This window comes from Epinephelus moara, chromosome 5 (genome assembly GCF_006386435.1).
Source record: "Epinephelus moara isolate mb chromosome 5, YSFRI_EMoa_1.0, whole genome shotgun sequence".
Taxonomy (NCBI): domain Eukaryota; kingdom Metazoa; phylum Chordata; class Actinopteri; order Perciformes; family Serranidae; genus Epinephelus; species Epinephelus moara.
The window spans coordinates 34,547,240-34,568,910 of NC_065510.1; the positions used below are offsets into that span (position 1 = coordinate 34,547,240).

Genomic DNA, 21,671 nt, shown 5'->3' on the forward strand with positions numbered 1-21,671 from the left:
TTATGTGTGTTGTGTGGGTGTTGGTGTGTGTGGGGGTGGGTTGGGGGGTGGGGGGGGGGGGGGGGGGGGCTGCATTTAGAGGCTCCTCGCCCCTTGCAAAAAGCTATCAAGAAGATGAATGACACGGCATGCATCTCGTTATCTGTAGACAAAGGAACACATTAACCCTCAATGATTTTACCGACTGACCGTCTTCTCCTCATCTGTCCAAATAACAAGACCGTGTGCACGTGCTGACAAGCCCTACATCACCATATTTCATCCCAAGACTGCGTTCCTGCTGAGGAATACTTCCTCTGAATAACCCAGCTTATTATCTACAAATTGCATTCTCCAAAGTGTCTTTTTGCCATGAACCCCTGCGTTTCTGAGCAGTAATTTATCCAAAGCAAGTGGCCTAGGCTTAGGACAACTATGACCCGATCAAGCTACTACCCAGATACTGAAAATTAACTCCAGCTTTAACATTTGGAGTAAAGCCAAATCCCTAAACAAAATGATGATACATTCTTGTGCCCAAAACCTGCTAGCAACCAGACATAAAATGTTAACTGTTAATGACAACATTACAGCACATTCATGATCAAAACATTGACAAACAATCTACATATGTTAAGGCATTTTAACATGTTTTCATAAACACCCTTTGTTGAAGAATAACAGATTGACTTAATTCATTATAAGATGATACACCACATGTTTATGGCAAACCCTTTATACTTGTGCTGGAGGAAAATGCACCTGGAAGACATCCAACTTAAGACTTGAACATGGTTATACTTTAAGATCAAACTCTACAGTGTCATATAAAGCTTCAATGATAAGCCCAGATTGTTCCAAGTGTACCATAGCAATGTGTAACCCCCCCCCCCCCCCCCCAATAAGCATGATTTACAGACAAAGATAAGGGATGTGACTTAAACCTAAACCTTTAGATCAGTGGAGAAGATGATAGTTCCATAAGAATAGCACAGCATTATAATATTCTGTTCACTCTGTCTCCATAGATAAAATATTCAAACAGATTTAAAAAGCCACTGACAAGATGTTAGCATTGACAAAAAAACAACAAAAAAACAATGCCCTTCGCAGAAAAAAACCCACTTTCATCAAGAGGGGGTTGGGTTTGAGGCTAAGCAGGCAGCTTATTCTAATCAATTCCACACGGGACACTAACATGTGCTAAGTGACTGTAAGCTACTCAATAAGGCCATTAGGAGCAGGTGGTTAAGTGTGCCTACAAGTTAAGTGGACTAAGCCAGTTAGCCTTTAAGGGAGTGGCAGTCCAAACGGGATAGACTAGCAGCTACTGGCAGTGGAGTGGTCTGAAAGGCTGAAGGGAAATGGGTTGCAATCTGTTACAAACCTGGCAGGGTTTTAAAAATGCACCAGTCTGCTGCCAGTCCCTGCAGCCACCGGGATAGGCTGACAGTGGGGCGAGTTAAGTAGATAGGGTGGCATCATCAACAACCAGGGAGAGAACTGAGTGTATGTAATCAGATCAGGTCAAAAACAACAACAACAACACTCACCATGATCATCTTAAGTGTGCGTGCATAATTGAGTATAACATTTGGGTACTATGGGGGGGGGGGGGGGGGGACAAACCCTATTGTCTGCACTGTGCACCATGTAAACCCCCCCCCCCCCAGGCATGGTGCCGAGGGGGGTGGGGGTGGGTTTTGAGTGGATTAACTGGTGCAACGAGATGGAGGAGCAGCTGGCGTGGGTAACTTCACCCAAAAGAACCCAGGGATATCGAATAGGCTGCAGGGTGAAAGAGGGAAGGATGGATGACACGATGATGATGGGTGGTGACATGGATATTACGTGCAGGGACTTAATGCATACAATCTAAGATCAACCTGTTCATTAAGGACTGCTAGTTTGTCACAGGTTCAATTTTACTTCCCATTTAGACACCTACATCTGCTGCTGTAGTCCCACGCCACTGCTAATTCATGACATTAAAAAGTTAAGGCCTAGACAGACCACACCGGCATCAAAGACTCGTGGCAATGAAGGACGACTGTTGCGTCACTTGTGTCTCAGCAAAAAAGTTGCACCATAACCACTGCAAAGACAACAACAAATGGCCAGCTAAAACATGAATTCTGCACCTGCGTGAAAGGAAATAACTCTTCATATCAGCAGGTGGCGGTAGTCTGTATTCGTCATTTAAAAAAGGACACTGGAAAACTAACAGGATGGACTCAATACACCAGTTAGCACTTTAACAACACAACCCAATGTTGACAGAACAAATGATATTTACCATGCGCTAGCGATTACAATTACAAACTGTTTCTGTTAAATAGCTCAACTGCTAAAAACACGATCCTACCTAAGCCGTATTTTTGCTTTCCTCGCTTCTGTATCTCTTTCTGTGCACTGTGCTGAACTACCAATCAGTGATTTCATTCACCAAGGAGCTCCACTGTCTTCAACGCAAAGCCGTCAAGGGCCAACTAATGTCAACGTTGTGGCACATACCGCAAAAACTAGGGTGACGGACGCTCATCAATGGCCTGACATTACCAAAGGCCGACCATTGGCTTGGTGTGTCTGGGCCATAGACTTTATAAAAGAGATGGACAACATGATAGCTCCTCAAAAAAGTGAGGCCCAAAACATCTCGATTGCAACCTGGTGGCTGGCTGCAGTACAGGCCATAGGCCCCGCCCCTCCATGTTAGTAGATGGGATATGGGCCAAAATAAAAACAGTACATGTCAAATAAATTTATCCGAAAAATTGTTTCTGTCATTGTAAGTAGTTCTTATCACACTGCCATTTGTTCAGATGTTTTTATAATAAGTTTGGTTTTAATTGATAATGTGATACTATAAAAAGGGGATTTGATGTCGTGACTGACAGCTATGTGTGCCAATCTGTGTGCACGTGATCAATGGTGCTGCTAGCAATGGGGCTGGACAGGTGTTTGGGCGGGAACTTGACACTGCGGAAATTGCTACTGCGCAGACTCTGGCTCCCAGTAATGTCACCAGTTAAAGATGGCAGCAGCTGCATCTGGGATATTTTGGTTTTAATTTTGTACCATGGTGGTAAGCGAAGATGCGATGTCCATCTTTATATACAATCTGGGCCTTTAGATTGTTCATACTATAAATGCCAACATAAAGCATCAGTTTCTGGTCAAGCTAACATTTGCTCACTTTCTCTCACTATCTCATTTTTAGATCAGTAAAGTCAATTAAATGTTGTTTAAATGTTTACCAACAAATAATTATCCCTTAAAGACACACCTGCTCACAACAGTAAAGTTTAACCTCGTTTGAAACAGAGGATGTGTGATATAAATTAGTAGAGAGGCTGCAGGGGATTGCTAGAAATGGATGGATAATATAGCTCAGCAGGAAGTTATAAAATGACTATGGCTATAAAATCGATTTAGACCAGCCATACTGCAGTATAAGACTCATACCAGCTATCCGCTAAGGACCTTTGTCCTGTTATCTCCTTCTCTTTTTCCATTTCCTGTTGCTGTCCAATGTCAACTAACTAATAAAAGTAGGAGGAGGAGGCTGGAGAGGAAAACCTCGTATTCACATTATTTCATTACTTTGTGTTAAAAGCTTTTTCAGTAACTTAAATTAAGTATTAAAAAACACAAGACAAACGAATCAAACTAAGATATGTCAAGGATGGTTGGCTGTAGAGAAGCCAGAGCTGATATCACATTTGCTGTATTAAAGCCAGCCAGCAGCTCCTCTCCTTTGCACCAGTCAACTAGCTATAGACAGGCAGGCAGATAGTCAATACAATGCTGGAGGGCCCGAGGGCCAGATCAGTTACCATGCCTCTGACTGGGCAGGGGTGAGATGAGGCCAGATGGACAGTGATCCCACACCTCGCCTGCCTCTCTGACAGCCACACCCCTGATCTGTGCAAACCACACACAAACCCATTACTGGATACACACAGGATTGACTTTCTCTTGCATATTGAGAGGCAGAGCAAGGGATGAGAACAGGATATGCCCGGCGTGCTCAACACAAACAAACACACCCGTATAGCTGCCGTGCACTCTGATTCACCTCAGACAGACCTGGATCAATAACTAAATGGATCAAAATATACGGCTTTGCTTCGGTAGAGACAGCTGCTACACACAGCAAATGGGGTCAAGTTGAGAAAACATGCTCATCATACAACATACTTGTGCACCCTCTGTTTTTAAACAGTTAAAAAACACACACACACACACACACACACACACACCTTCTTGTTAGCCGCAAATATGCCAGATCTATACAATGCTGCATTATGTAACAGTGGAAATACTGACCCAAATTCACCCTTTAATTTCTTTTTTTTTTTTTAAGGTCTACATTGGCAAGACAATGCTGAATGTCTACAAGATAGCATGCACGACTCCCAAAATGAGCTAACAAACAGACTACAAAAGTGCTGAATTACTCTTTCAATAATTACAGTGCACTGAGCCCAGCTTCACAGTCCCAGACAGACTGAGTGCCTAAAAATGCAGCGCCAGCGTCCACCGCTTTATCCTAATGGGCAGGAGAGTGCCAGCCTCCAAACCACAGTGACGAGAGTTACAGCACTACACCATCTTACCATCCCACAGCTGCACAGCCAGGAGCAACACAGGGGATGCACAAGAAACCTGAGGGTGAATAATGAAATGTAGTTTAACCCTGAATGTCATCCAAAGCAGATGCAGCAAAGCACGAAGGAGCTGAATATCCACAGGGGTGGGTCTGAGCCTGACACTGGTTGCAGGCTGTAAAAGCAGCTGACTTCCAAGCAAATGCAAATGCTCTGCCCTGTGCAAGAGCTGTGCTGTCCTTTCAGCTGTTCTCAGACAAGGTACAAGCTGAAGAGTGCCAATGTCCCTGTGGTATAGATGATAGCTTTTATAAATTCACTAAGAGCTGAAACAATTAGTCAATGGGCAACAATTTTCATATTAAATTAGGTTTTTTTTTTTTTAAATAAACATTTTCTGGTTCCAGCTTCTCAAATGTGAATGTGAATTTTAGCTTTATCTTCTCCATAATGGCTATAAAAACACCAAAATGCTGATGCTTCTTGATACGGCAGGGTCAAATTGGTGAGTACATTCTGTTCTCAGTGTTGGATCACGGTGGAGAAAAGACCTGAACCCATGACCTCAACATCCACAACCATCATAACCTCTCACAGCTGTTGCACTGATGCACATGAACCAACGCTAAGCTGAATAAACAGCACAGACCATCAGCCCCCCAGATGTATTAATCCAACAGCAAATCACACCATTTAACAGAGGGAAGCTGACACTACAAACAGAAGCAACTAGTCTTTGTTCACAGGTCTGTCATCTCAGATAAAATCAACTTTCTAGCAGGTTGGCGTAGGTTGCTGAATCTGACATAGCTTCACAAGCTTAAGAAGAGCTCTCAGGTAGCTGAGCATAAAGTATTCAGGGTGTTCAAAGTATTTCAGTGAAGATACAGGGCAGGTATTTCACCCACTCAGTTACAGAGCATTAGCCTAGATTTGCTTCTTAATGTTTGGCATTTTGAACAGTCACACGACCACAAATGTAGCAATGTCAACCACCTGCATTTTTTTCAGACTGTCGCGCCAGAAATAAACACCCCATTAGGCGCCACAGACCAGCCTGAGTCATAGATGTAGCCATTTTTAAGTTGACAAAACTAAAGAGAGACAACATACTATGAACTTGAGGCAATCCTGCAAACCAACAGATAAAGGAATAAACGTAGAAAAGTAAAAAGTTCTAGCAGTTGTAGATGATTAAGTTACTGTAAATATTATGACTGTGACAAACCGTGTTCAGAGCAGTCAGGGTTTATAAAGTACTTCCTTTGCTTAATGCTTGCAGTTTCCTCTTTTGTAAACCACCTTGTCCAATCCCTTGAGACTTATCTCAAGGTTATAGGATGCAGTGAAATGAGAGAACTATTTTGAGCAACTCTTCTGGCTTGCTTTGGCCTTTAGGAAGCGGAAAGGGAAACAGAGGTGTTGACAGTGGAAGTTGCTGTGCAGAATGAAAACACAGGGCTGTGTCCCAATTCAGAGGTTGGGTCTGGCTAAATCCGTGGGTCTTACACAGAAACTGAGGGGCAGGCAAAACCTTTTCCCGATCCTCTGGAAATAACATAGTCTAGCCTCAAAAAGACACAAAAAATAACAGTCGACTTAGAGGGATCGACGAAGATGCTTCCCTTGACCTGTTCTTTTTAGGGCTATTTGAAAGCTAAAAACTTAAAATTGATTTATCACCTTGAGCTCATTACCTTTTCTGATATCTCTTAAGAATTGCTTATAAACGTGATGATTCTGAAATGATGACATGATTCAAAAGTATGTTAGAGGAAAACAGATTACTCCTGTTTCTCAGAAAAGCCAGCTGTGAAATGTGGTTAAATATAATAGATTTCATATACTCTATATCGGTGACTGACATTGACAGTACTTCTTACTCAGCACTTCTTCTCCCAAATCCCTTAGAGGTCTAACAGGAAGTCAGTTACATAAGCAGTGTCACGATGTAGGACAATACACTGTATTTTTCTGTCTGTAAGAGACTGTATGGCAAACAAAAGGAATATATACATTCCTGACATAAAAGGCCCAGTTTGTGGCAAAGGGAAGAACATCTGGGCTTTACATTTCAATTTGGGGGGTTAATAATGTCAGAGGTAAAAAAACAAAAAGTATTTAGAAAGAAAAGTGTTGGAATTGCAGTCATTATATTTTATACATCTTGTCAGTTGGACTCCAAACACTAAGGAAGTAAAGCCAATCTCAACAAAACGCTAGGGTTTAAATAGCTCGTAGAGGAAGTTACACGATTTCATTTGAACTTGTGATGGCTGACTGGCACCAGTGACTGTTGACCGACTAAGTGCAAATACCTGATAAATATAATGCAGCCCCATGATGTTTCCCAACGTTACTCATTAACAAAGCTCACCTTAACGCACCATTAAGAGCGTTGACCAGTGCTCACTGGATTGTGGGATACTGCGGGCCACAAACGCGACACCAGTTGATTTTCAAAAGGGAGAATAGGAGCACACTGATCAATTTACAACCTGTGATAGCGCAAACAGACCAGATACACCAGCTGACTACTTCATATTCAGGCAAAGATGGCTGCATCTCTGTGCCCTTGGTATGGGACATAGCATCAGTGATCCTTCAATGAGCGCTTGGAGCTCAGCCATAACGTCAGTAACGGTGTTATGGAAAGAGGGAGAGAAAACCACATGCATGTGTCATTCACACATGGTTTCACACCCAGGCGAGAAACTCCTCAGCAACAACACACACACCCTCTGGCAGCAGTGGCACGAGGGTTTCAGGAAGCGACACAACTCCAGTGAGTGTCGGCATGTCAAATATCTTTTTAAACCCAGAGAGAGTCACTGCTCCCACACCCAAACCCTGCCCGCCACACCCACACAGCCCAAAACACACTGATTATGTAATGCAGACTGTGAGCCAAAACCTGACTGATAAACAGCATCCCTCTATCACTGAGATCTGCAGACGGTGCCGTCTGATAGTCTGCCTCTGAGCTCTCTGTATTCTTCGCTTTTCTGATGTGGCTCTGCCAAATCAAGAATGAGATCACTCCACGTGCAGGGATGCAAATACCAAAACAGAGATGATGGTTATCTTGGAAAGAAACAACTGAAAAGGCAATGAAGGACTTGGGTGTGCAGACAAGAAATCCAGGGTGCAAGCTACGTCAAAATGACTTATTTAAATCAGTGATGTGTGAATTCTGCTCATGCATACATTTTAGCAAAGTAGTTAATGAACAAATGATAAACAAAGACATGGCCTCCCCAGATAAACTGAAAAAAAAGAGCCCAGATGAGATATTTTCAATCAGTTCATTGACAGGAAATGCTACTATATTTTAAACATACAGAAGAGATGGATTTGTAGATATTCTCCCACCACATTGTAATGCTGTATTGTTTGGATCCCTGTCAACGACCCCTATGTGGTCCCAGGACCCCACGTTTGAAGCCATTGTTATGAGAGTTTCAGGGTGTTTTTTCATGCCTCAAGTGGAGCTTTAATAACACCATTTGTCTCTGAGCACAAACACGCTGAATTCTCCCAGGTTTAGCAAAGGGCCCAGCATAGCCTCACAGAACAATAGCGGTGTACGCTGGAGCAGCCTGCTGAGGGAAACACATGAAGCCAGTCAATAAACTAAACCAGATATAAGTGAGACCGTGCCAGCTGAGTCTCGTACCAGTGCACACCAAAACAAATGGCGGTTTGAGAGTCAAACACGTTGAAACCACCGCCCAGCCGTTTCGTACCATGCTAACGTTACACATCCATCATCACATCCAGCCACACACTAGACTCTCCACACTGCAAACAGGGCGTCTGGCTTCACAACAAATGATGTTTGGTTCATTTAAAATTCGCACAAAATACCAAGGTGAGCTCCTCGGAGCAAAAACACTCATTTTCGATGTACTTTACGGATAAAATGGCACAAAGAAACGAGAAGGTGATGCAGCGTAACTTCAATTTATAATTTCGCTCGCGCAAGAAACGTTACAACGTCATAAATTGCCCGTACCTTCCAACTGCCGACTCTGTTCCTGGAGGCTCCTGGAGAAACAAACAGTCCCTCCCTGTCGGTCCAGCGCTGAGGGAAGATGCACTAAATATGTCGACAGAGCCGTAAATTTCACCGGACTAACAATAACCCCGCGCAGTCAGCGACGAGCGTCGCTCTCCGTGTCCTTCCCTCCACGTTTGAGCGGCGGTAAGCGGCGGCAGGCTGCTCCCCTTCATGTAGGATGGACCCAGGAGGGAGGAGGGGGGGAGGTGGGAGTGACCGAGGAGTCCGGCGGCAGATTGAAGACGAAGCGTGGTGGTCATAAAGAGGATGCATATTAAATCCCGCGAGCGGTCCAATCAACAGCGCGAGACTGGTGGTTATGCAAAGCAGCAGTGACGTCAAATTCAAAAGCAAGCTCGAGCCCTGGGGTCCGAGGCCACCTAGGGGTGCTGAGAAGAGTGTCGTGGGGATTTAGGAGTAGTTTAATTGTTTAAAAACGAAGGACAAGGAGTGTTTATGATGTATGTAACACAGCTTTGTTGTTGTGATGAAAATACACAAAACAAAAAACTATAAAAGGCAGTAGCAAAACTAGGGTGCATCTTTTAATAGAAAGAATCACTAAATAATTAAGTTCCAACAAGCAAGCAAAACATCCTCAAGCTGAACCGTCCAACAGAAAGCCAGTGAAAAGATGTTAAAGGGCTATTCCAGCAATTTAATATTGCACTTTCATAAAGTTGGGGGACTCACAAGAAGCAAACTTGAAGCACTAGAGGCTGAGATATCCTGATTTGTGTCGTTTTGTCCCTACTATGGGTCAAACTACAAAATAAATACATAAAAATCCTACATTTCCCATGATAGCATTATTTCTTTTGACCCTGAAAATGCCCATGTTATTATTGTTTGCACCAAATACATTTTTATTCTCAGAGTTCAAGCTGGGATAACCCTGATTACCATGTTTCTTTTTCAGTATCCAGGAGACGGGATAACAAGCGAAACTACGACAGTTTCACTTCTCTTGTGGTACTATATAAGAAACAACAAAATGAGGCTCCTGTCAGTGGTGTCTGATGATAGAAGAAGCAGTAGAATATTAACTAATGATCTATGTTGGAAATGCCAACACAGTATTTGGGATTGTCCACTTATTTGGCCCTTTTGGAGTAAAATTCTTAGACACATGAGTAAATGGCTAGGTAAGACTTTGCCAGTGTCCCAAAGACTGTGTTTATTTGGGGGACAGATCACAAGTACATAGGGACGAATTCACCGTAGCTATGGCTGGAGTCATTACAGCTGCTAGAACAATACTCAGGTATTAGAAGTCAACGAAACCCCCAGAAATAAAAGAATGGGTCGACTATATGACAAAAACTGCCTCTTATGAATCCATGCTGACTAGGATGACTAACCAGGCTCAAGGACCAATCTGGGGGGATTTTTGGAATTATTTTGCATTGTCTGCGGGCCTGGAAGTGTGATTTTTGTTTTGTCTTTCCCTGGAAATTGTTTTGGTTTTGTTTATTCCTTTTTAAACAAATATCACTGTTAATTTTAATGTGTTAATTTATTCAAATTTTATTTAGTTATTTTGATTGTTTTTTGGCTGATTGGGACTGGTGCTGTACCCCCTCTTGTACGGATCACTATTACCCTGTTTGTATTATTTTTGCTAGTCAAGATCCAATGTCTCATTTGACATGTAGATCCGCCATGTTTCTGTTTCATTATTTTCCTTTATTATTGTTACTTGGCAGGTAAAATTATATGTGACACCAGCTATACCACAACAAAAAAACTCAGGGGCTTTATCACATGGAAATCAGGAGTATTTTAATCTGTGCAAGTAACTGCAATGAGGCTTCAGTAATTCCATTGTTGCCACCTGCTGTGTAGGTCAAGTGTGTGATTCACTGTCATTCTCTACCGAGGAGCAACACAATCTCATCAGACTGGGTTTCCCAAAAATATCTGTTTGGGTGCTTTAGGCATGAAATGAATAAGAAATAAATCATTGACACTCCACATGCACTCCCTGGGTTTTTCTTCCACCCGCATGTTTACTCTCAGTGCTTGAAATGAAATTTGAGCCACCAAGTTGCATGGTTAATATTATTCTGTCTGCACATACACACAGGGGTTTTCTGTTTCCTGAGATTTGGATTGCTGGGAGTACGCCTGAATAAAAACGTATTCTTTCAGAATGTGAATGTGAAAGTTCACATCTCTGTGCTTGTAGTTCAGCACAGTGTCCACTTCCCTATGGTACAAGCCCACAATAGTTGTGAGTTGAATGCTTTTTTTTAAGCTGCAGCTGCAGGCGCCACAATAGAAATCGATGAAAAGGGAGAAGACATACAAAGACTATTGCAACTCACAGAGAGAGGAAGTAGTGAATGGTTGAAGACATCTGACATCAACTGTTGTTTTCTCCAATAAAGCTCAGAGACGGGGGAAAGAATGGCGATATTAAGAGGAAACAGCCCGGGGCGAAGAGAAATTTAAAACTTTGTGAGTTAAAGGAGAAATGAAGGCTTACCAGAAACCATTAACCACAGACTCGTCAGTGAACACGTTCTCAATGTGCCTCAGTGGAGAGTGAGAGTGTGTGAGTCATGTTTCAGCTCTGCGTCTCCATCCCTGCTCCTTACAGGACTCTGGCAGATGTTTCATCAGCAGCTTGTCAGCCCTTCCAATCTACGAGGGGGAAACCCAAAACTCTCCCTTAAGTTTAATTCCTCATCTTAAACTCATTGTTAGTGAGCAATTTGAAGAATTAATTTGCAGAAAAACATTAAATAATTTCAATGTTAATGCAGATCTGAGTCCAGAAACCAAATTCTTGCCACAGGAAGCTGCCTCTTGGGTGTGGATCCACCAGAAGTATGTCAGTAAACCGTTTTAGACTCCTTCTTTTATTCAACCAAACTCAGCACTAATGGCGTCCATCATTATATCACAGAGCTGAAAAAGCTACTAAATCCTCTCACATCCTGCCCATCCATTTCAGATTGCTTCATAATGTTGTTACACAAGGGTGTGGCTCAGCACTGCAGGGCTCTGCTAGAAATCCTTAACAGAATTAGGATAGACGGATAATCTACGGAGCTTTTATACACAGACTTAGCTTCTTTTAAATCTGTTTCTTGAGTGTGGTCTGGTCACCCATCTGCCCAAACACCTAGTAGCGTGGACAGCTGCACACACTGCCTGTGGCACAAAACACACTCTGCAAGCCCACACACAAACACACACTGTCAAACTCAGTAGACGATACAAGACAGGAAAAGGAAACTGCTGCTGCTGCTGCTGCTGCTGCTGCTGCTGCTGCAGGCCTGCAGTTTTGATCTGAGGTGCTTTGTTAATATAAAAAGGCCCTGAACTTCAAACAGCGAGCCACAAGTGACTGGGTTTTAATTCAAGCTGAGATCAAACTTGCATCAACAAAGCACCACACCCAAGCTCAGCACACTGAAACTCAAACTGATGGACCATTAGCAGCTTCTGGAGCAAGATAATACTTCAGGGCTTTCACTGTACATCAAAGGCACCAAGTAAAAGTAGTCTGGCGTATACAGACGTCATGTCAAAAAAAAAAGAAAAACCTGCCAAAAATGCTAATTCTCTATTGTAAGAGAAACAAATGAAACATTTCTATGAGGCACATTCAGCTCTGCATCCTACATTTGGCTTCCCTCTCACACAGTCTGACATGAAGCATCAAGGCGTCGCTAAAGCAGTACATAATGTATGATGATATTAGAGTTAAGTGGGTGGAAGGCTGTGGAAGATGTGCTACATCAGCTGCCAAGCCTCACTTGGGAAGCTCAATAAGCAGGAAATGAGCTCATCATATTGGACTGTTGCAGAAAAAGAAAAAAAAAAGGCCAGAGATGTAATTTCCTCTCTCTGACAGCTCTGAGCTGCAGCGTGTCCACTAAAACATGCAGGGGATTCAAAACAGCTGTGTTTAACTGTGTGTTACATCGAAGGGTTTATTTAAAAATCAAGAATCAGTTTGTTTTAAAACCTCCATGTGGCTTTTTAATCTGCCAACCAAGTAGGAAATCAAACTTGTAGACATGAACTCCCCCTTGTGACAATCCAGAGGAACTGCACCTGAAGTCCTGTAAATCCTATAAAACCACAAAACAAAATGAAATAACACATCTTAATATCAAAGATGATCCTTGACACTTTAATCAGTACATTGGCAATATATATATGACACCACAAAGATGACTCACATTGTTATATTTGCATTTCTCAAGTGCAAATCATTTGTATAAAAACATCAAACTGTAGGAAAGGTACATCTAGTTAACACTAGATCATATATACATGCATGACAGAAAAATCAAAGTTAAGGCTATGGACACATTTGGCACATGTTTGCCGTCTAGATCCAAAGTCCACCATCATAATCAGTTTTAATGTGACCCTGCTGGTTTATTAGTCACCTGTCACTGTTTAGACGAGAGATCGTGGCCCAATCCCAATGTCCCCCTCCCGCAGACCTTAAGCCCTGAACCCTGAGGGACTGTACTGATGTCACCTGGTAAAAATGAGAGCAGGAGACTGCAAGGGTTCAAAATAGTGTGAATAGGAATGGCAACACTTTGTGGCAACACAGCATGCTACCTTGAGGATGCCAAAAAATGTGTGGTACAATTGTGGGTCTGGGACTTTTTATTTTTTACCTTGTTAACAGCCAAGGTACTTTAAGGGTCAGTCCCTAATTTGAACGGCTTTCAGGCTCTTGCCTCACAGAGTGGATGAGAGGTAACTGTCAAATAGTTAATTTATTATTTTGTCAATAAATAAACTTGGTATGTAATAAAATCTATGCTTACATTCTTATGATTTCATGTGTTTTTCAATGGATCAATACATCCTTAATGTAGTGTTTCTGTGTAAATGTTATGTGCCAGGCTGAACACCCATGTGTCAGCCCCTCCTGTCCCTGGTAAGCCAGTGTTTAAATGTCCCAACACTATGAATTGCCGCTAATTTTCTCAGGCAAAGTCTGCACAAATCTTGACTTACTGAAAGCGTTCATAAAGGGCTCAAAATGTCTTGCTGATTTGACAGTGACAGCCCTAAACCCTCACACACTTTGCAGGAACGCGCCTCAAAGTCTATGAGAGTGCGGTGATTCGGATTGGGCCCATCTTCTCTTCATAAAAATCTCCCAAAAAACACCTCCCGGAGTCCAGACTGTGGGACTCCGTCAGATATTGTGCGTTCTGTGCGGTACAAAGAAAAAGAAATTCAAGCGTCCACATAGGATCCAGTCATTGGACCACAGTTCTAGACATCATTACAAAGACAGCAAACTGACGTGATTCAGCGTGACACGACATTATTACAGAACTACGAATATGTTTCTGCTATCATTACATTGTCTTCTTTTTAGCTACCCTTAACCCTGTTCCACTTTGTCAGGCAGTTCAAGTAATTTTTCTTTAAAACAAGTCAGGCACAGTTTGCAGACTGACATCAGTGTTGTATAGAAATGAAAAAAGGGGCTAACATTTCTACCTTGTAATGGATGAACTCTTTTTCCTTGACATACTTTAGCTTCATTAAAGAAACATGCATATGGGCCTGGAGGATAGCCTTCCTCATTGTAGCTAACCACAGTCAATGCTGAGAGCTTCATTATACTGATGCTTACTCTGATAAATGCAATACATGACACAATCTACTAACTGGTGTCCACATTTAAAGGCAATGTGATGCTTGTGCAGTAGAACGGCAGCTAAACAAGGTGTCTGAAACTTTATACTGAAGGTGCAGCTTGTGGGAGAGAAAAACAAATCAATTTCACATCTGAAACATTACACTGTTTATGGTCCTGTTTTCCAATATGTCATAAAGTGTCTCCCTGATTGTCTCAAAAAAGACAGACTACTATAAGGATTATGTCCCTCATTCTGTATGGATTTACACGTCCCATTGTGGATTCTTGTGTGTACTACTGGGGAGCAATGGGATGGCGATGAGTAATTGACTGTAAGAAAAAGGATTCTGTGAGAAAAAGGATGTTTTGTGAGATGAATAATTGCCATGTCCTCAAAAGGTGACCTATTTTGAAATACTATAAAAAGGAAAAACACAAAAGATAAAAACAGTCAGCACCATGTACGCAGCCCTCATCAAGGCACCCACTTAGCATCCTGACAATCCGTTCCGGTCCTGGTCCGACATTGTGCATCTTTAAATACATAAGAAAAAAAAATACTGTTTTGTTTTAAAAACCAACACGGAACAGAGAAATGGCTGTGCAGTAGTCATCCATGATGCTGCAAAGTCTTGTTCATGCAGAGAAAGGTCCAGTCCGGCATCAGCCCTCAAGTTTCAGAGGTCCAAAAAGAAAATGTGTTGTTACACATTCCCTCTACAGAGTGCTGGTCCAGCTGATGATGACTCCTTTTCAGATGAGGTTTGTCCCAGGCTGCGGTCAAATAGTCAGAAGAAAGTATTTTCCAAAGCACTTTTCCTTGACCTCGATGGAAAAAGTCATGAGGACAAGGAAAGATGTGAAGGAGAATCCATAAGGACTTGGTCAAAGATGGCCGCAGTGGTAAGAGAATCCAACTTGGCTCCTTAATTATGCGACAATGAATGTTATTATGTGTGCATCCTTATTGTATTAATTTTCATACACCATCATCTGTTTTCTTTAAAAACAGGATGATTTTATGACTTGTCTGTTTTGTTTTACTGCCTTTGTGGAGCACTATTATTATTATTCATCACTTATTTATCATTATTATTATTAGCGACCAGTTGTTATCATGGCTGCCTCTTAGATTATTCCTCGTCATTCAGTCACTCAGTCAGGAACCTTCCTCAGCCTAAAAAGACTATTCGACCGCAGCCCCGGACACAGCATGATGGCACAGAGATACTTGGCGTCGGGAGTGTGCAGTGTATCCCTGTGGTCAGCAGGGGGGGATAGTGAGGCTTCTGAGGTCAATGAGGTCAACTTCAGTTCACCAACAGGACATCCTCGTACGTTGTCGTTCTAGAGGGGATCAAAGCAAGACGTTAAGATTTTCTACAGTCATGATATTTGACATTATAATCAATTATTCTTATTTTAGAGTCACATAATGGTAATTAAACTTAAATTTAGAAAAGGATCAAAATGTCTTGGAGAAATGCAATATTTTTCAAATCTGATCCTGCTGTGATCACTCTACCTCAAAATACACAAACCCACGTTGCCATGTAAAAAAAATCTCATTAAAAGATTTCTTTCTGGCAGACAGGAAATGTGACGAGAGAGGAGTGATACACGACAAAGGTCCCCACACAGGATCAAAGCAGAGACATTGATATAGTGAGATTTTAAGGTGGAAATGCACACACACATTTGCTTTAACTTATCATTATGAAGTATATTTTGATTGCACAATGTTCTGTCTACAGAATAATGACACCAACTGTGTTAAGACTGGTTCCCTATTAGCCTCGCTTTCACTATGACATTCTGACTGCCACTGGTTACGATCTCTCTGGCAAATGACGATTCGATTTACGCCACAAAGGAAGTGCATCAACCACTGCAAAACCAAAAAAGGAAGAGGACAGCACTTTTGTTTACCCTGGTATCTGATGGTAACTATCCTAGTTACCAAAGAGTATCAGTGTAGGTTCTTTGCAGTTACTTTGCCCTGTAGTGGAGATGCCAGACAGTAGAACAACTGAGGTAAGTAAAAAACAAAATGCACTGTCCTTGTTACGCCAGTATTTTAAATTTTCATTTAGGTTAGTTGATATGCTGAAGTTTGATAAAGGCTTGGTCAGATGAAACCCTTTCAAGAGTCCCCAAACTCGAAAACATATGGATGCATTTTGTTACCTGATAATACCAGGTAAGTCACATAATATCTCTTTACCTTCTTTCTTTTACTGCTACTGTCTGTTATTAATGAACCCTTCTGACATGTTGTTTAGATATTACTCTTCATCAGTCTTGTGCCCTGTCCTCCTCACCTGTCACAGCAGCAGAAGAAGGAGCACGGCGAGGTCTCCAGACCCCTGAACTTCCCAGAGTTCGGTGTGTCCGTACACTCTGCTATGAAGGCATGCAGGTCTGTGATGTGGATGGGCTCTTGGGTTTGGTGCTGTGGAGAATATACATTACTTATTTTTAATTCTGTTTAAAAAACAGAAATGACCATCCTCTTTGGTTTCAGTCTTTGTCTACCTTTATGGTCTCGTAGGCTCCTGTGATGAGAGCGATAAACAGTGACAGCACCATGTAGATGAAGAGGGAGATGAACGAGTACAGATATACTTGGCTGAACAGCCACACCAGAGTGCTGCTCTCCTGCATCTCGGAGAACGTCACAAACATGTCGTCCCCATTAATGAGGGAGAATAGGCACTCTGACACCATGGACAGGGAACGGAACTGGGGGACAGAAAACAGAAAGCCAAGTCAAAGCTCTGCAAACTGGAATTGTTTATATGGTAAACAAAGCCTGCAGTTACAGTAACTAATGCTACATAATTGACAGTCAGAGGTAACACACTGAAAACTGTTTAAACTCAGGAACTTCATCCAAATTGAGCATAATACACCAACTCAGGATGTCTACTAAGGAAAGAGAGGGACAACCGCTATGAGTAAGTCTTCTGTGGTTTAAGTTTCACCGAGTCACTTTCTGTGGGTGGGGACAAAGGAACCAGAGTTTCATATGAGAACAGGGTTTCACCTCAGATAATGAGAATGGGGAAACTCTTTTCGATTGAAATCTGGTTTTCTGATTCAGGCCAATAGGAGGGGTGATTTTCATACATTTAAAAAACGAGCCATATAAATTGTAAACCAAACTATTTATGTGGAACTGACAGACAGTTATATAACGGCTCTTAAATTCAAAGACTGTAGATTTCAAAATGGTACAGATCACGTATAAAATAAAATACCTCAAAGTATCCAAAAGTTGACACACAATATGTGCGTTGAAAAGTATAAAAATGTTTAGAGTCTGACACATTTAAAGTATGCAAAGAAAACTGCTGTGATTTATATTTTGTTTATAATGGTTTTCCCACATAAAAAAACAGGTGCAGATCTACTCTTTCTCCCTAGCTGAGCAATTCCGGATGTGGCTTCACCACCACCACGACTGGCAGCAGGCTGAACGGTGACAAAGCAGCGTGCAAACAAGCCTCAGTCAGACCCAGACTCAGACGAGGAGTCTGTTGTGCACCCAAATTGACGGCTAACAGAGGTATCAGAAGTGAAGATAACATCTTTTGTTTGTTTATGTTTGTTGGTTTGTTAGCTTGTAACCAGCAGTGCCAGCAGTTTGCAGAGAGATACATTATATCTGACTGAGATTTTTATATCACATGTATTAGGGGTGTCTTTGCCGGCATCTGCACATTAGAAAGCAACAAGGCTTTCTCATTAGTGACACTCCTAATCTAGCTTGCCCGGCGTACGTTTGAGAATCTCAGATTTTAAAGAAGTGCACCCCCTTCAGATGAGGAATATAAAATCACCTCTCTAGTGACAAACCTTTCAGATACAAGTAAGTATAGTCAAGGTCAGACATTTTTGGGGACATGAACAGAAGAAAAACACACTTTTAAGAGGAGGGGAGCTTTAAATAATTTCATTAACAAATATAGCATTCTAGCATTTGTATGGTAGGGACAGTATAAATCTTGTCTGACAGTGATGTACTGTAAAAAGAGTCAGTGTTAAAAGCTGCAGCTGCAGCATGTGTAGAAAATCCTTACGCTATGTTGTGTTGTTTTTTTTGGCTAAATTTGACAAAAATGTTTGTGTAATTATTTCTGGACTGAACTTAATTTGAAGTCAATACAAACAAGTGTATTACACAACATTTTCACATCCCTGTCTACAAGAGTTTCAGCGGTGTTCACCTTGACGTGGTATGGTCCCAGGACGATCCAGCCACAGAAGCAGTACCCCAGATAGATGACGGCCACGCAGCAGCAGAACCGAATCACATTGGGGAACGCTGCTCGAAGTGTCACAATCAGGATCTAAGGGAGGCGCAGAGACGTTGGACAGATAGAATTACAACATGTGAGAGAGAGCAGAGAGACTTGATTAACAGGATTTATTACATTATTTCAAAGAGGGGCATTTTCTCACCTTTTGACAAGTTATTAAATTAACAGGAAGTGACCAACATTAACAGCTGATGCACATCAGTGTGTCAGTGACTTACATTGTACTTCTGGAAGAATGTGAGGTAGCGAATTACACCGACCCACACCAAGAGTGTGGAAGTTCCCAGCAGGATGCCACACAAGTCGTATGAGGACATATTCTGTAGGGAGATAAGAAAAGATACTTGAAAGGATAGTTCAGATCTTTTGAAGTGAGGCTGTATGAACCCACAGTCAGTGTGTTATCTACAGTAATAATAATAATAAACTTTCAAAACGGTTACAAAGTCCTTTACAGAACAAGATAAAATACAAAAAATGTATAGAAGTAGATGGTGATCAGCATGTCACCAGTTTGGAGAAGCAGACAGGAGCACCACCACAAAGATAAACAATGACTCAACTACTGCAGACGGGGGCGAGAGCAAAACGTATTTTAGCCACCTTAAAAAAAAAAAACAGTATCAGTTTAAATGTACGTGACATTTAGAATTTTTTACCACTTTACCATGTTGGAAATCCGCACTTTCTACTATCTATGCTCTCTAACACTTTAAAACACCAAAGTCACACAATAACACAACCTAACCGATCAAGGCCTTCTACTTTAGGTATACTGACTGTGGATAAGTATGTCATACAACTCCACTTCAAAAGGAAAAACTACAGTATAGCAGGTGTTGTCACTTAAGGGTGTCGCGGTAAGCAGGACATACCTTAGATTCGATGCCAATTTTGATGATGGTGCCAGTGATGGTAAGGATGTCGCTGACGATGAGGAGGATATACCATCCGTTAATGAACTCCAGCCGGTCTGCCCAGCACACTTTCCGATCCAGAGTCTCCTTAAAGTACTCCACAAACTCCTGATAAACACACAGAGACAGAAAGAGAGGGATTCGGTTGAATCGTCAGGTTGACATGTAGTGAAGGTTTGTTGACTGGATATTCCTATAGTAAATACAGAAATTCACTGATTGTTTCTCCTAATGTTTCCCTTGATTTCTTACCATGTAAACCATGATTCTCTATGGACTGGCGATTGTAATACTGTAATTCAAGGCTTGTTCTGTTGTATGTTTTCCTTTAGTTGTGACAGACTTTTTCATACCTGCTGCAGCACGATGCCTCGCAGTATGGAGCGTCCACACAGCAGCAGTGACAGCGCGCACACCAGAGCCACAGCGACATCAAATGCTACACGTGTGTAGTTCTCAGCTGGAGGTTCAAAAGGACAGAAACAGAGCAGTCGCTATTGGTGCACCACTACTGCAAAGTACTAGTAGTGGTGTATAAATAACTTCACGCAGTGGAACTTCCTGTTGGTTCAGTAATACTATCTGAAAGCAACATTCAATATAGATTTCCTCATATTCTTTAACACCATTGCTAGCTTGCTACTGGCTCATTATCATCCCACTTAGTCCCACCCATCATCTCACCCTGTCCAGAGACATTCGGGTCTTTACACTGCTTTATTGATGCCTCGTTTTCCAACCGGATCTTCACCTTGCCGCTGTGAGCCTTGTTGTCCAGGACTATCTGGAGGAGAGAGACGACCAGCAGACAATAAACAATAACGTTTGTGTAATGAAATATAGACACAGGGGATTCATTGTTTCCATCAAACAGGGCTGCAGCTACCACTGAGAGCACAGAGGGCATGTCTTCTGTTTGTTGAAATATGAGGGGTTTAATGACAGGAGAGCCTTTCTATAAGCAATAACACACATATTTTGGATTTTTTTAAAGATGAATTTAGTATCCTCTTTGGACTAAATATTTTAAAGCCTGACTTTTATGTAACAAAAATGAAAATAGTATGGATTTAGTGCTTTACACCAGGATTACAGTACATACCTTACAGTGTAGAGACCATTATGTGGGGAGATAGTATGCACAAGAAAATCACTCAACAGTTAAATCAGTAAATAAAATATTAAATTTTTGTGATTTAAAAAAAGATCTGACCAATAATCACACTATGTCAACATGTGTCTGTTGCAGGTTAAGTAGGACTAATAAGCAATGAAGTCTAGGGAAAGTAAACATTTTTTCAGACTGAGAAACATGGCCTCAAACTGCTCAGAGCTGCATAATTTAACTCCGGCAGAAAATGTTTGCCTCCTGGTAGAAGACACAAAACACTATACTCCTTCTTGAGCCAGAAAGCAAAAAAAAAACCCAACTTGATCATATGTATAATCATGTGAAACATGATCTGGATATCCCAGTATGAGGTCTTCAACAGTGCTGGGAGCTGAACCATCAGCTGTGTCTTTGCTGTACGTTTGCCTTTTGCTCACCGTTATGAAAAAAGTGTAGCAGTCTGGGATCTCGTTGTTGATGATGGTCTGTATATTGATCGCCTTCAGCTGGAACTCTATGGTGACGTTAATGAGTCTTGAAAAAAGAAAACACAAACAAATGGTAAAGTACGGAAGCCCTGAGAGGCAAGTGAGACAAAAATTCTGGAGATCTATTTTCTAGATCTGATCTCAACTGTTGTGTCTATAGCATAGTTTCCAGCGAGCAGAACAGTTCAGTTTGGTACACTTTTTTCCGTTTCCACTGTGAAAAGTTGTGGATGGTACCAATGGTACTGTTCCGTGTTGTTAACATTTTTGGTCCCACCTCTGTTGAGGTACCTAGCACACAGATCTGGTACTAACAGTCTGTTGATTGGTCAACAGCGGACGGTCACTCTGCTCAATGTTGAGTTGTGGCTGGTTTTTAAAGGGAAATTTCGGTTTATTTCAACCTGTCTCCTATCGTCCTAAATTTGTTTCAAGTGACTAGTGACATAAAAATAATAGTTAGCATGTTAGCCGTTAGCCTAGATACAGCCGGGGCGCATAGTAGCGTCAGACCTGTTAAAACGTAAGTGAACGGGCAACCTTCAAGTGCAA

General features: G+C 41.7%; 3 protein-coding genes across 3 annotated transcripts in view; 1 reads left to right on the plus strand and 2 right to left on the minus strand.

Moving 5' to 3' along the window:
* prr36a (proline rich 36a) overlaps nucleotides 1-8,883 on the minus strand; it is a 38,847-nt gene extending 29,964 nt beyond the window's left edge. The window contains exon 1 of the mRNA XM_050043644.1: nucleotides 8,605-8,883. The gene's annotated coding sequence lies outside the window, so the exon portion shown is untranslated. The remainder of the gene's footprint in view (nucleotides 1-8,604) is intronic.
* LOC126389773 (myosin-10) overlaps nucleotides 1-21,671 on the plus strand; it is a 667,776-nt gene that overhangs the window by 315,431 nt on the left and 330,674 nt on the right. The gene's annotated exons all lie outside the window — the stretch shown is intronic.
* Nucleotides 12,776-21,671, minus strand: part of mcoln1a (mucolipin TRP cation channel 1a) — a 23,539-nt gene continuing 14,643 nt past the window's right edge. The window contains exons 6-14 of the mRNA XM_050043653.1: nucleotides 21,069-21,165; nucleotides 20,205-20,304; nucleotides 19,874-19,980; nucleotides 19,479-19,628; nucleotides 18,822-18,923; nucleotides 18,511-18,633; nucleotides 16,817-17,023; nucleotides 16,603-16,733; nucleotides 12,776-15,628 (exon numbers count right to left, since the gene is read on the minus strand). Coding sequence (XP_049899610.1) covers nucleotides 15,592-15,628; nucleotides 16,603-16,733; nucleotides 16,817-17,023; nucleotides 18,511-18,633; nucleotides 18,822-18,923; nucleotides 19,479-19,628; nucleotides 19,874-19,980; nucleotides 20,205-20,304; nucleotides 21,069-21,165 — 1,054 coding nt within the window. The 3' untranslated portion in view covers nucleotides 12,776-15,591. The remainder of the gene's footprint in view (nucleotides 15,629-16,602; nucleotides 16,734-16,816; nucleotides 17,024-18,510; nucleotides 18,634-18,821; nucleotides 18,924-19,478; nucleotides 19,629-19,873; nucleotides 19,981-20,204; nucleotides 20,305-21,068; nucleotides 21,166-21,671) is intronic.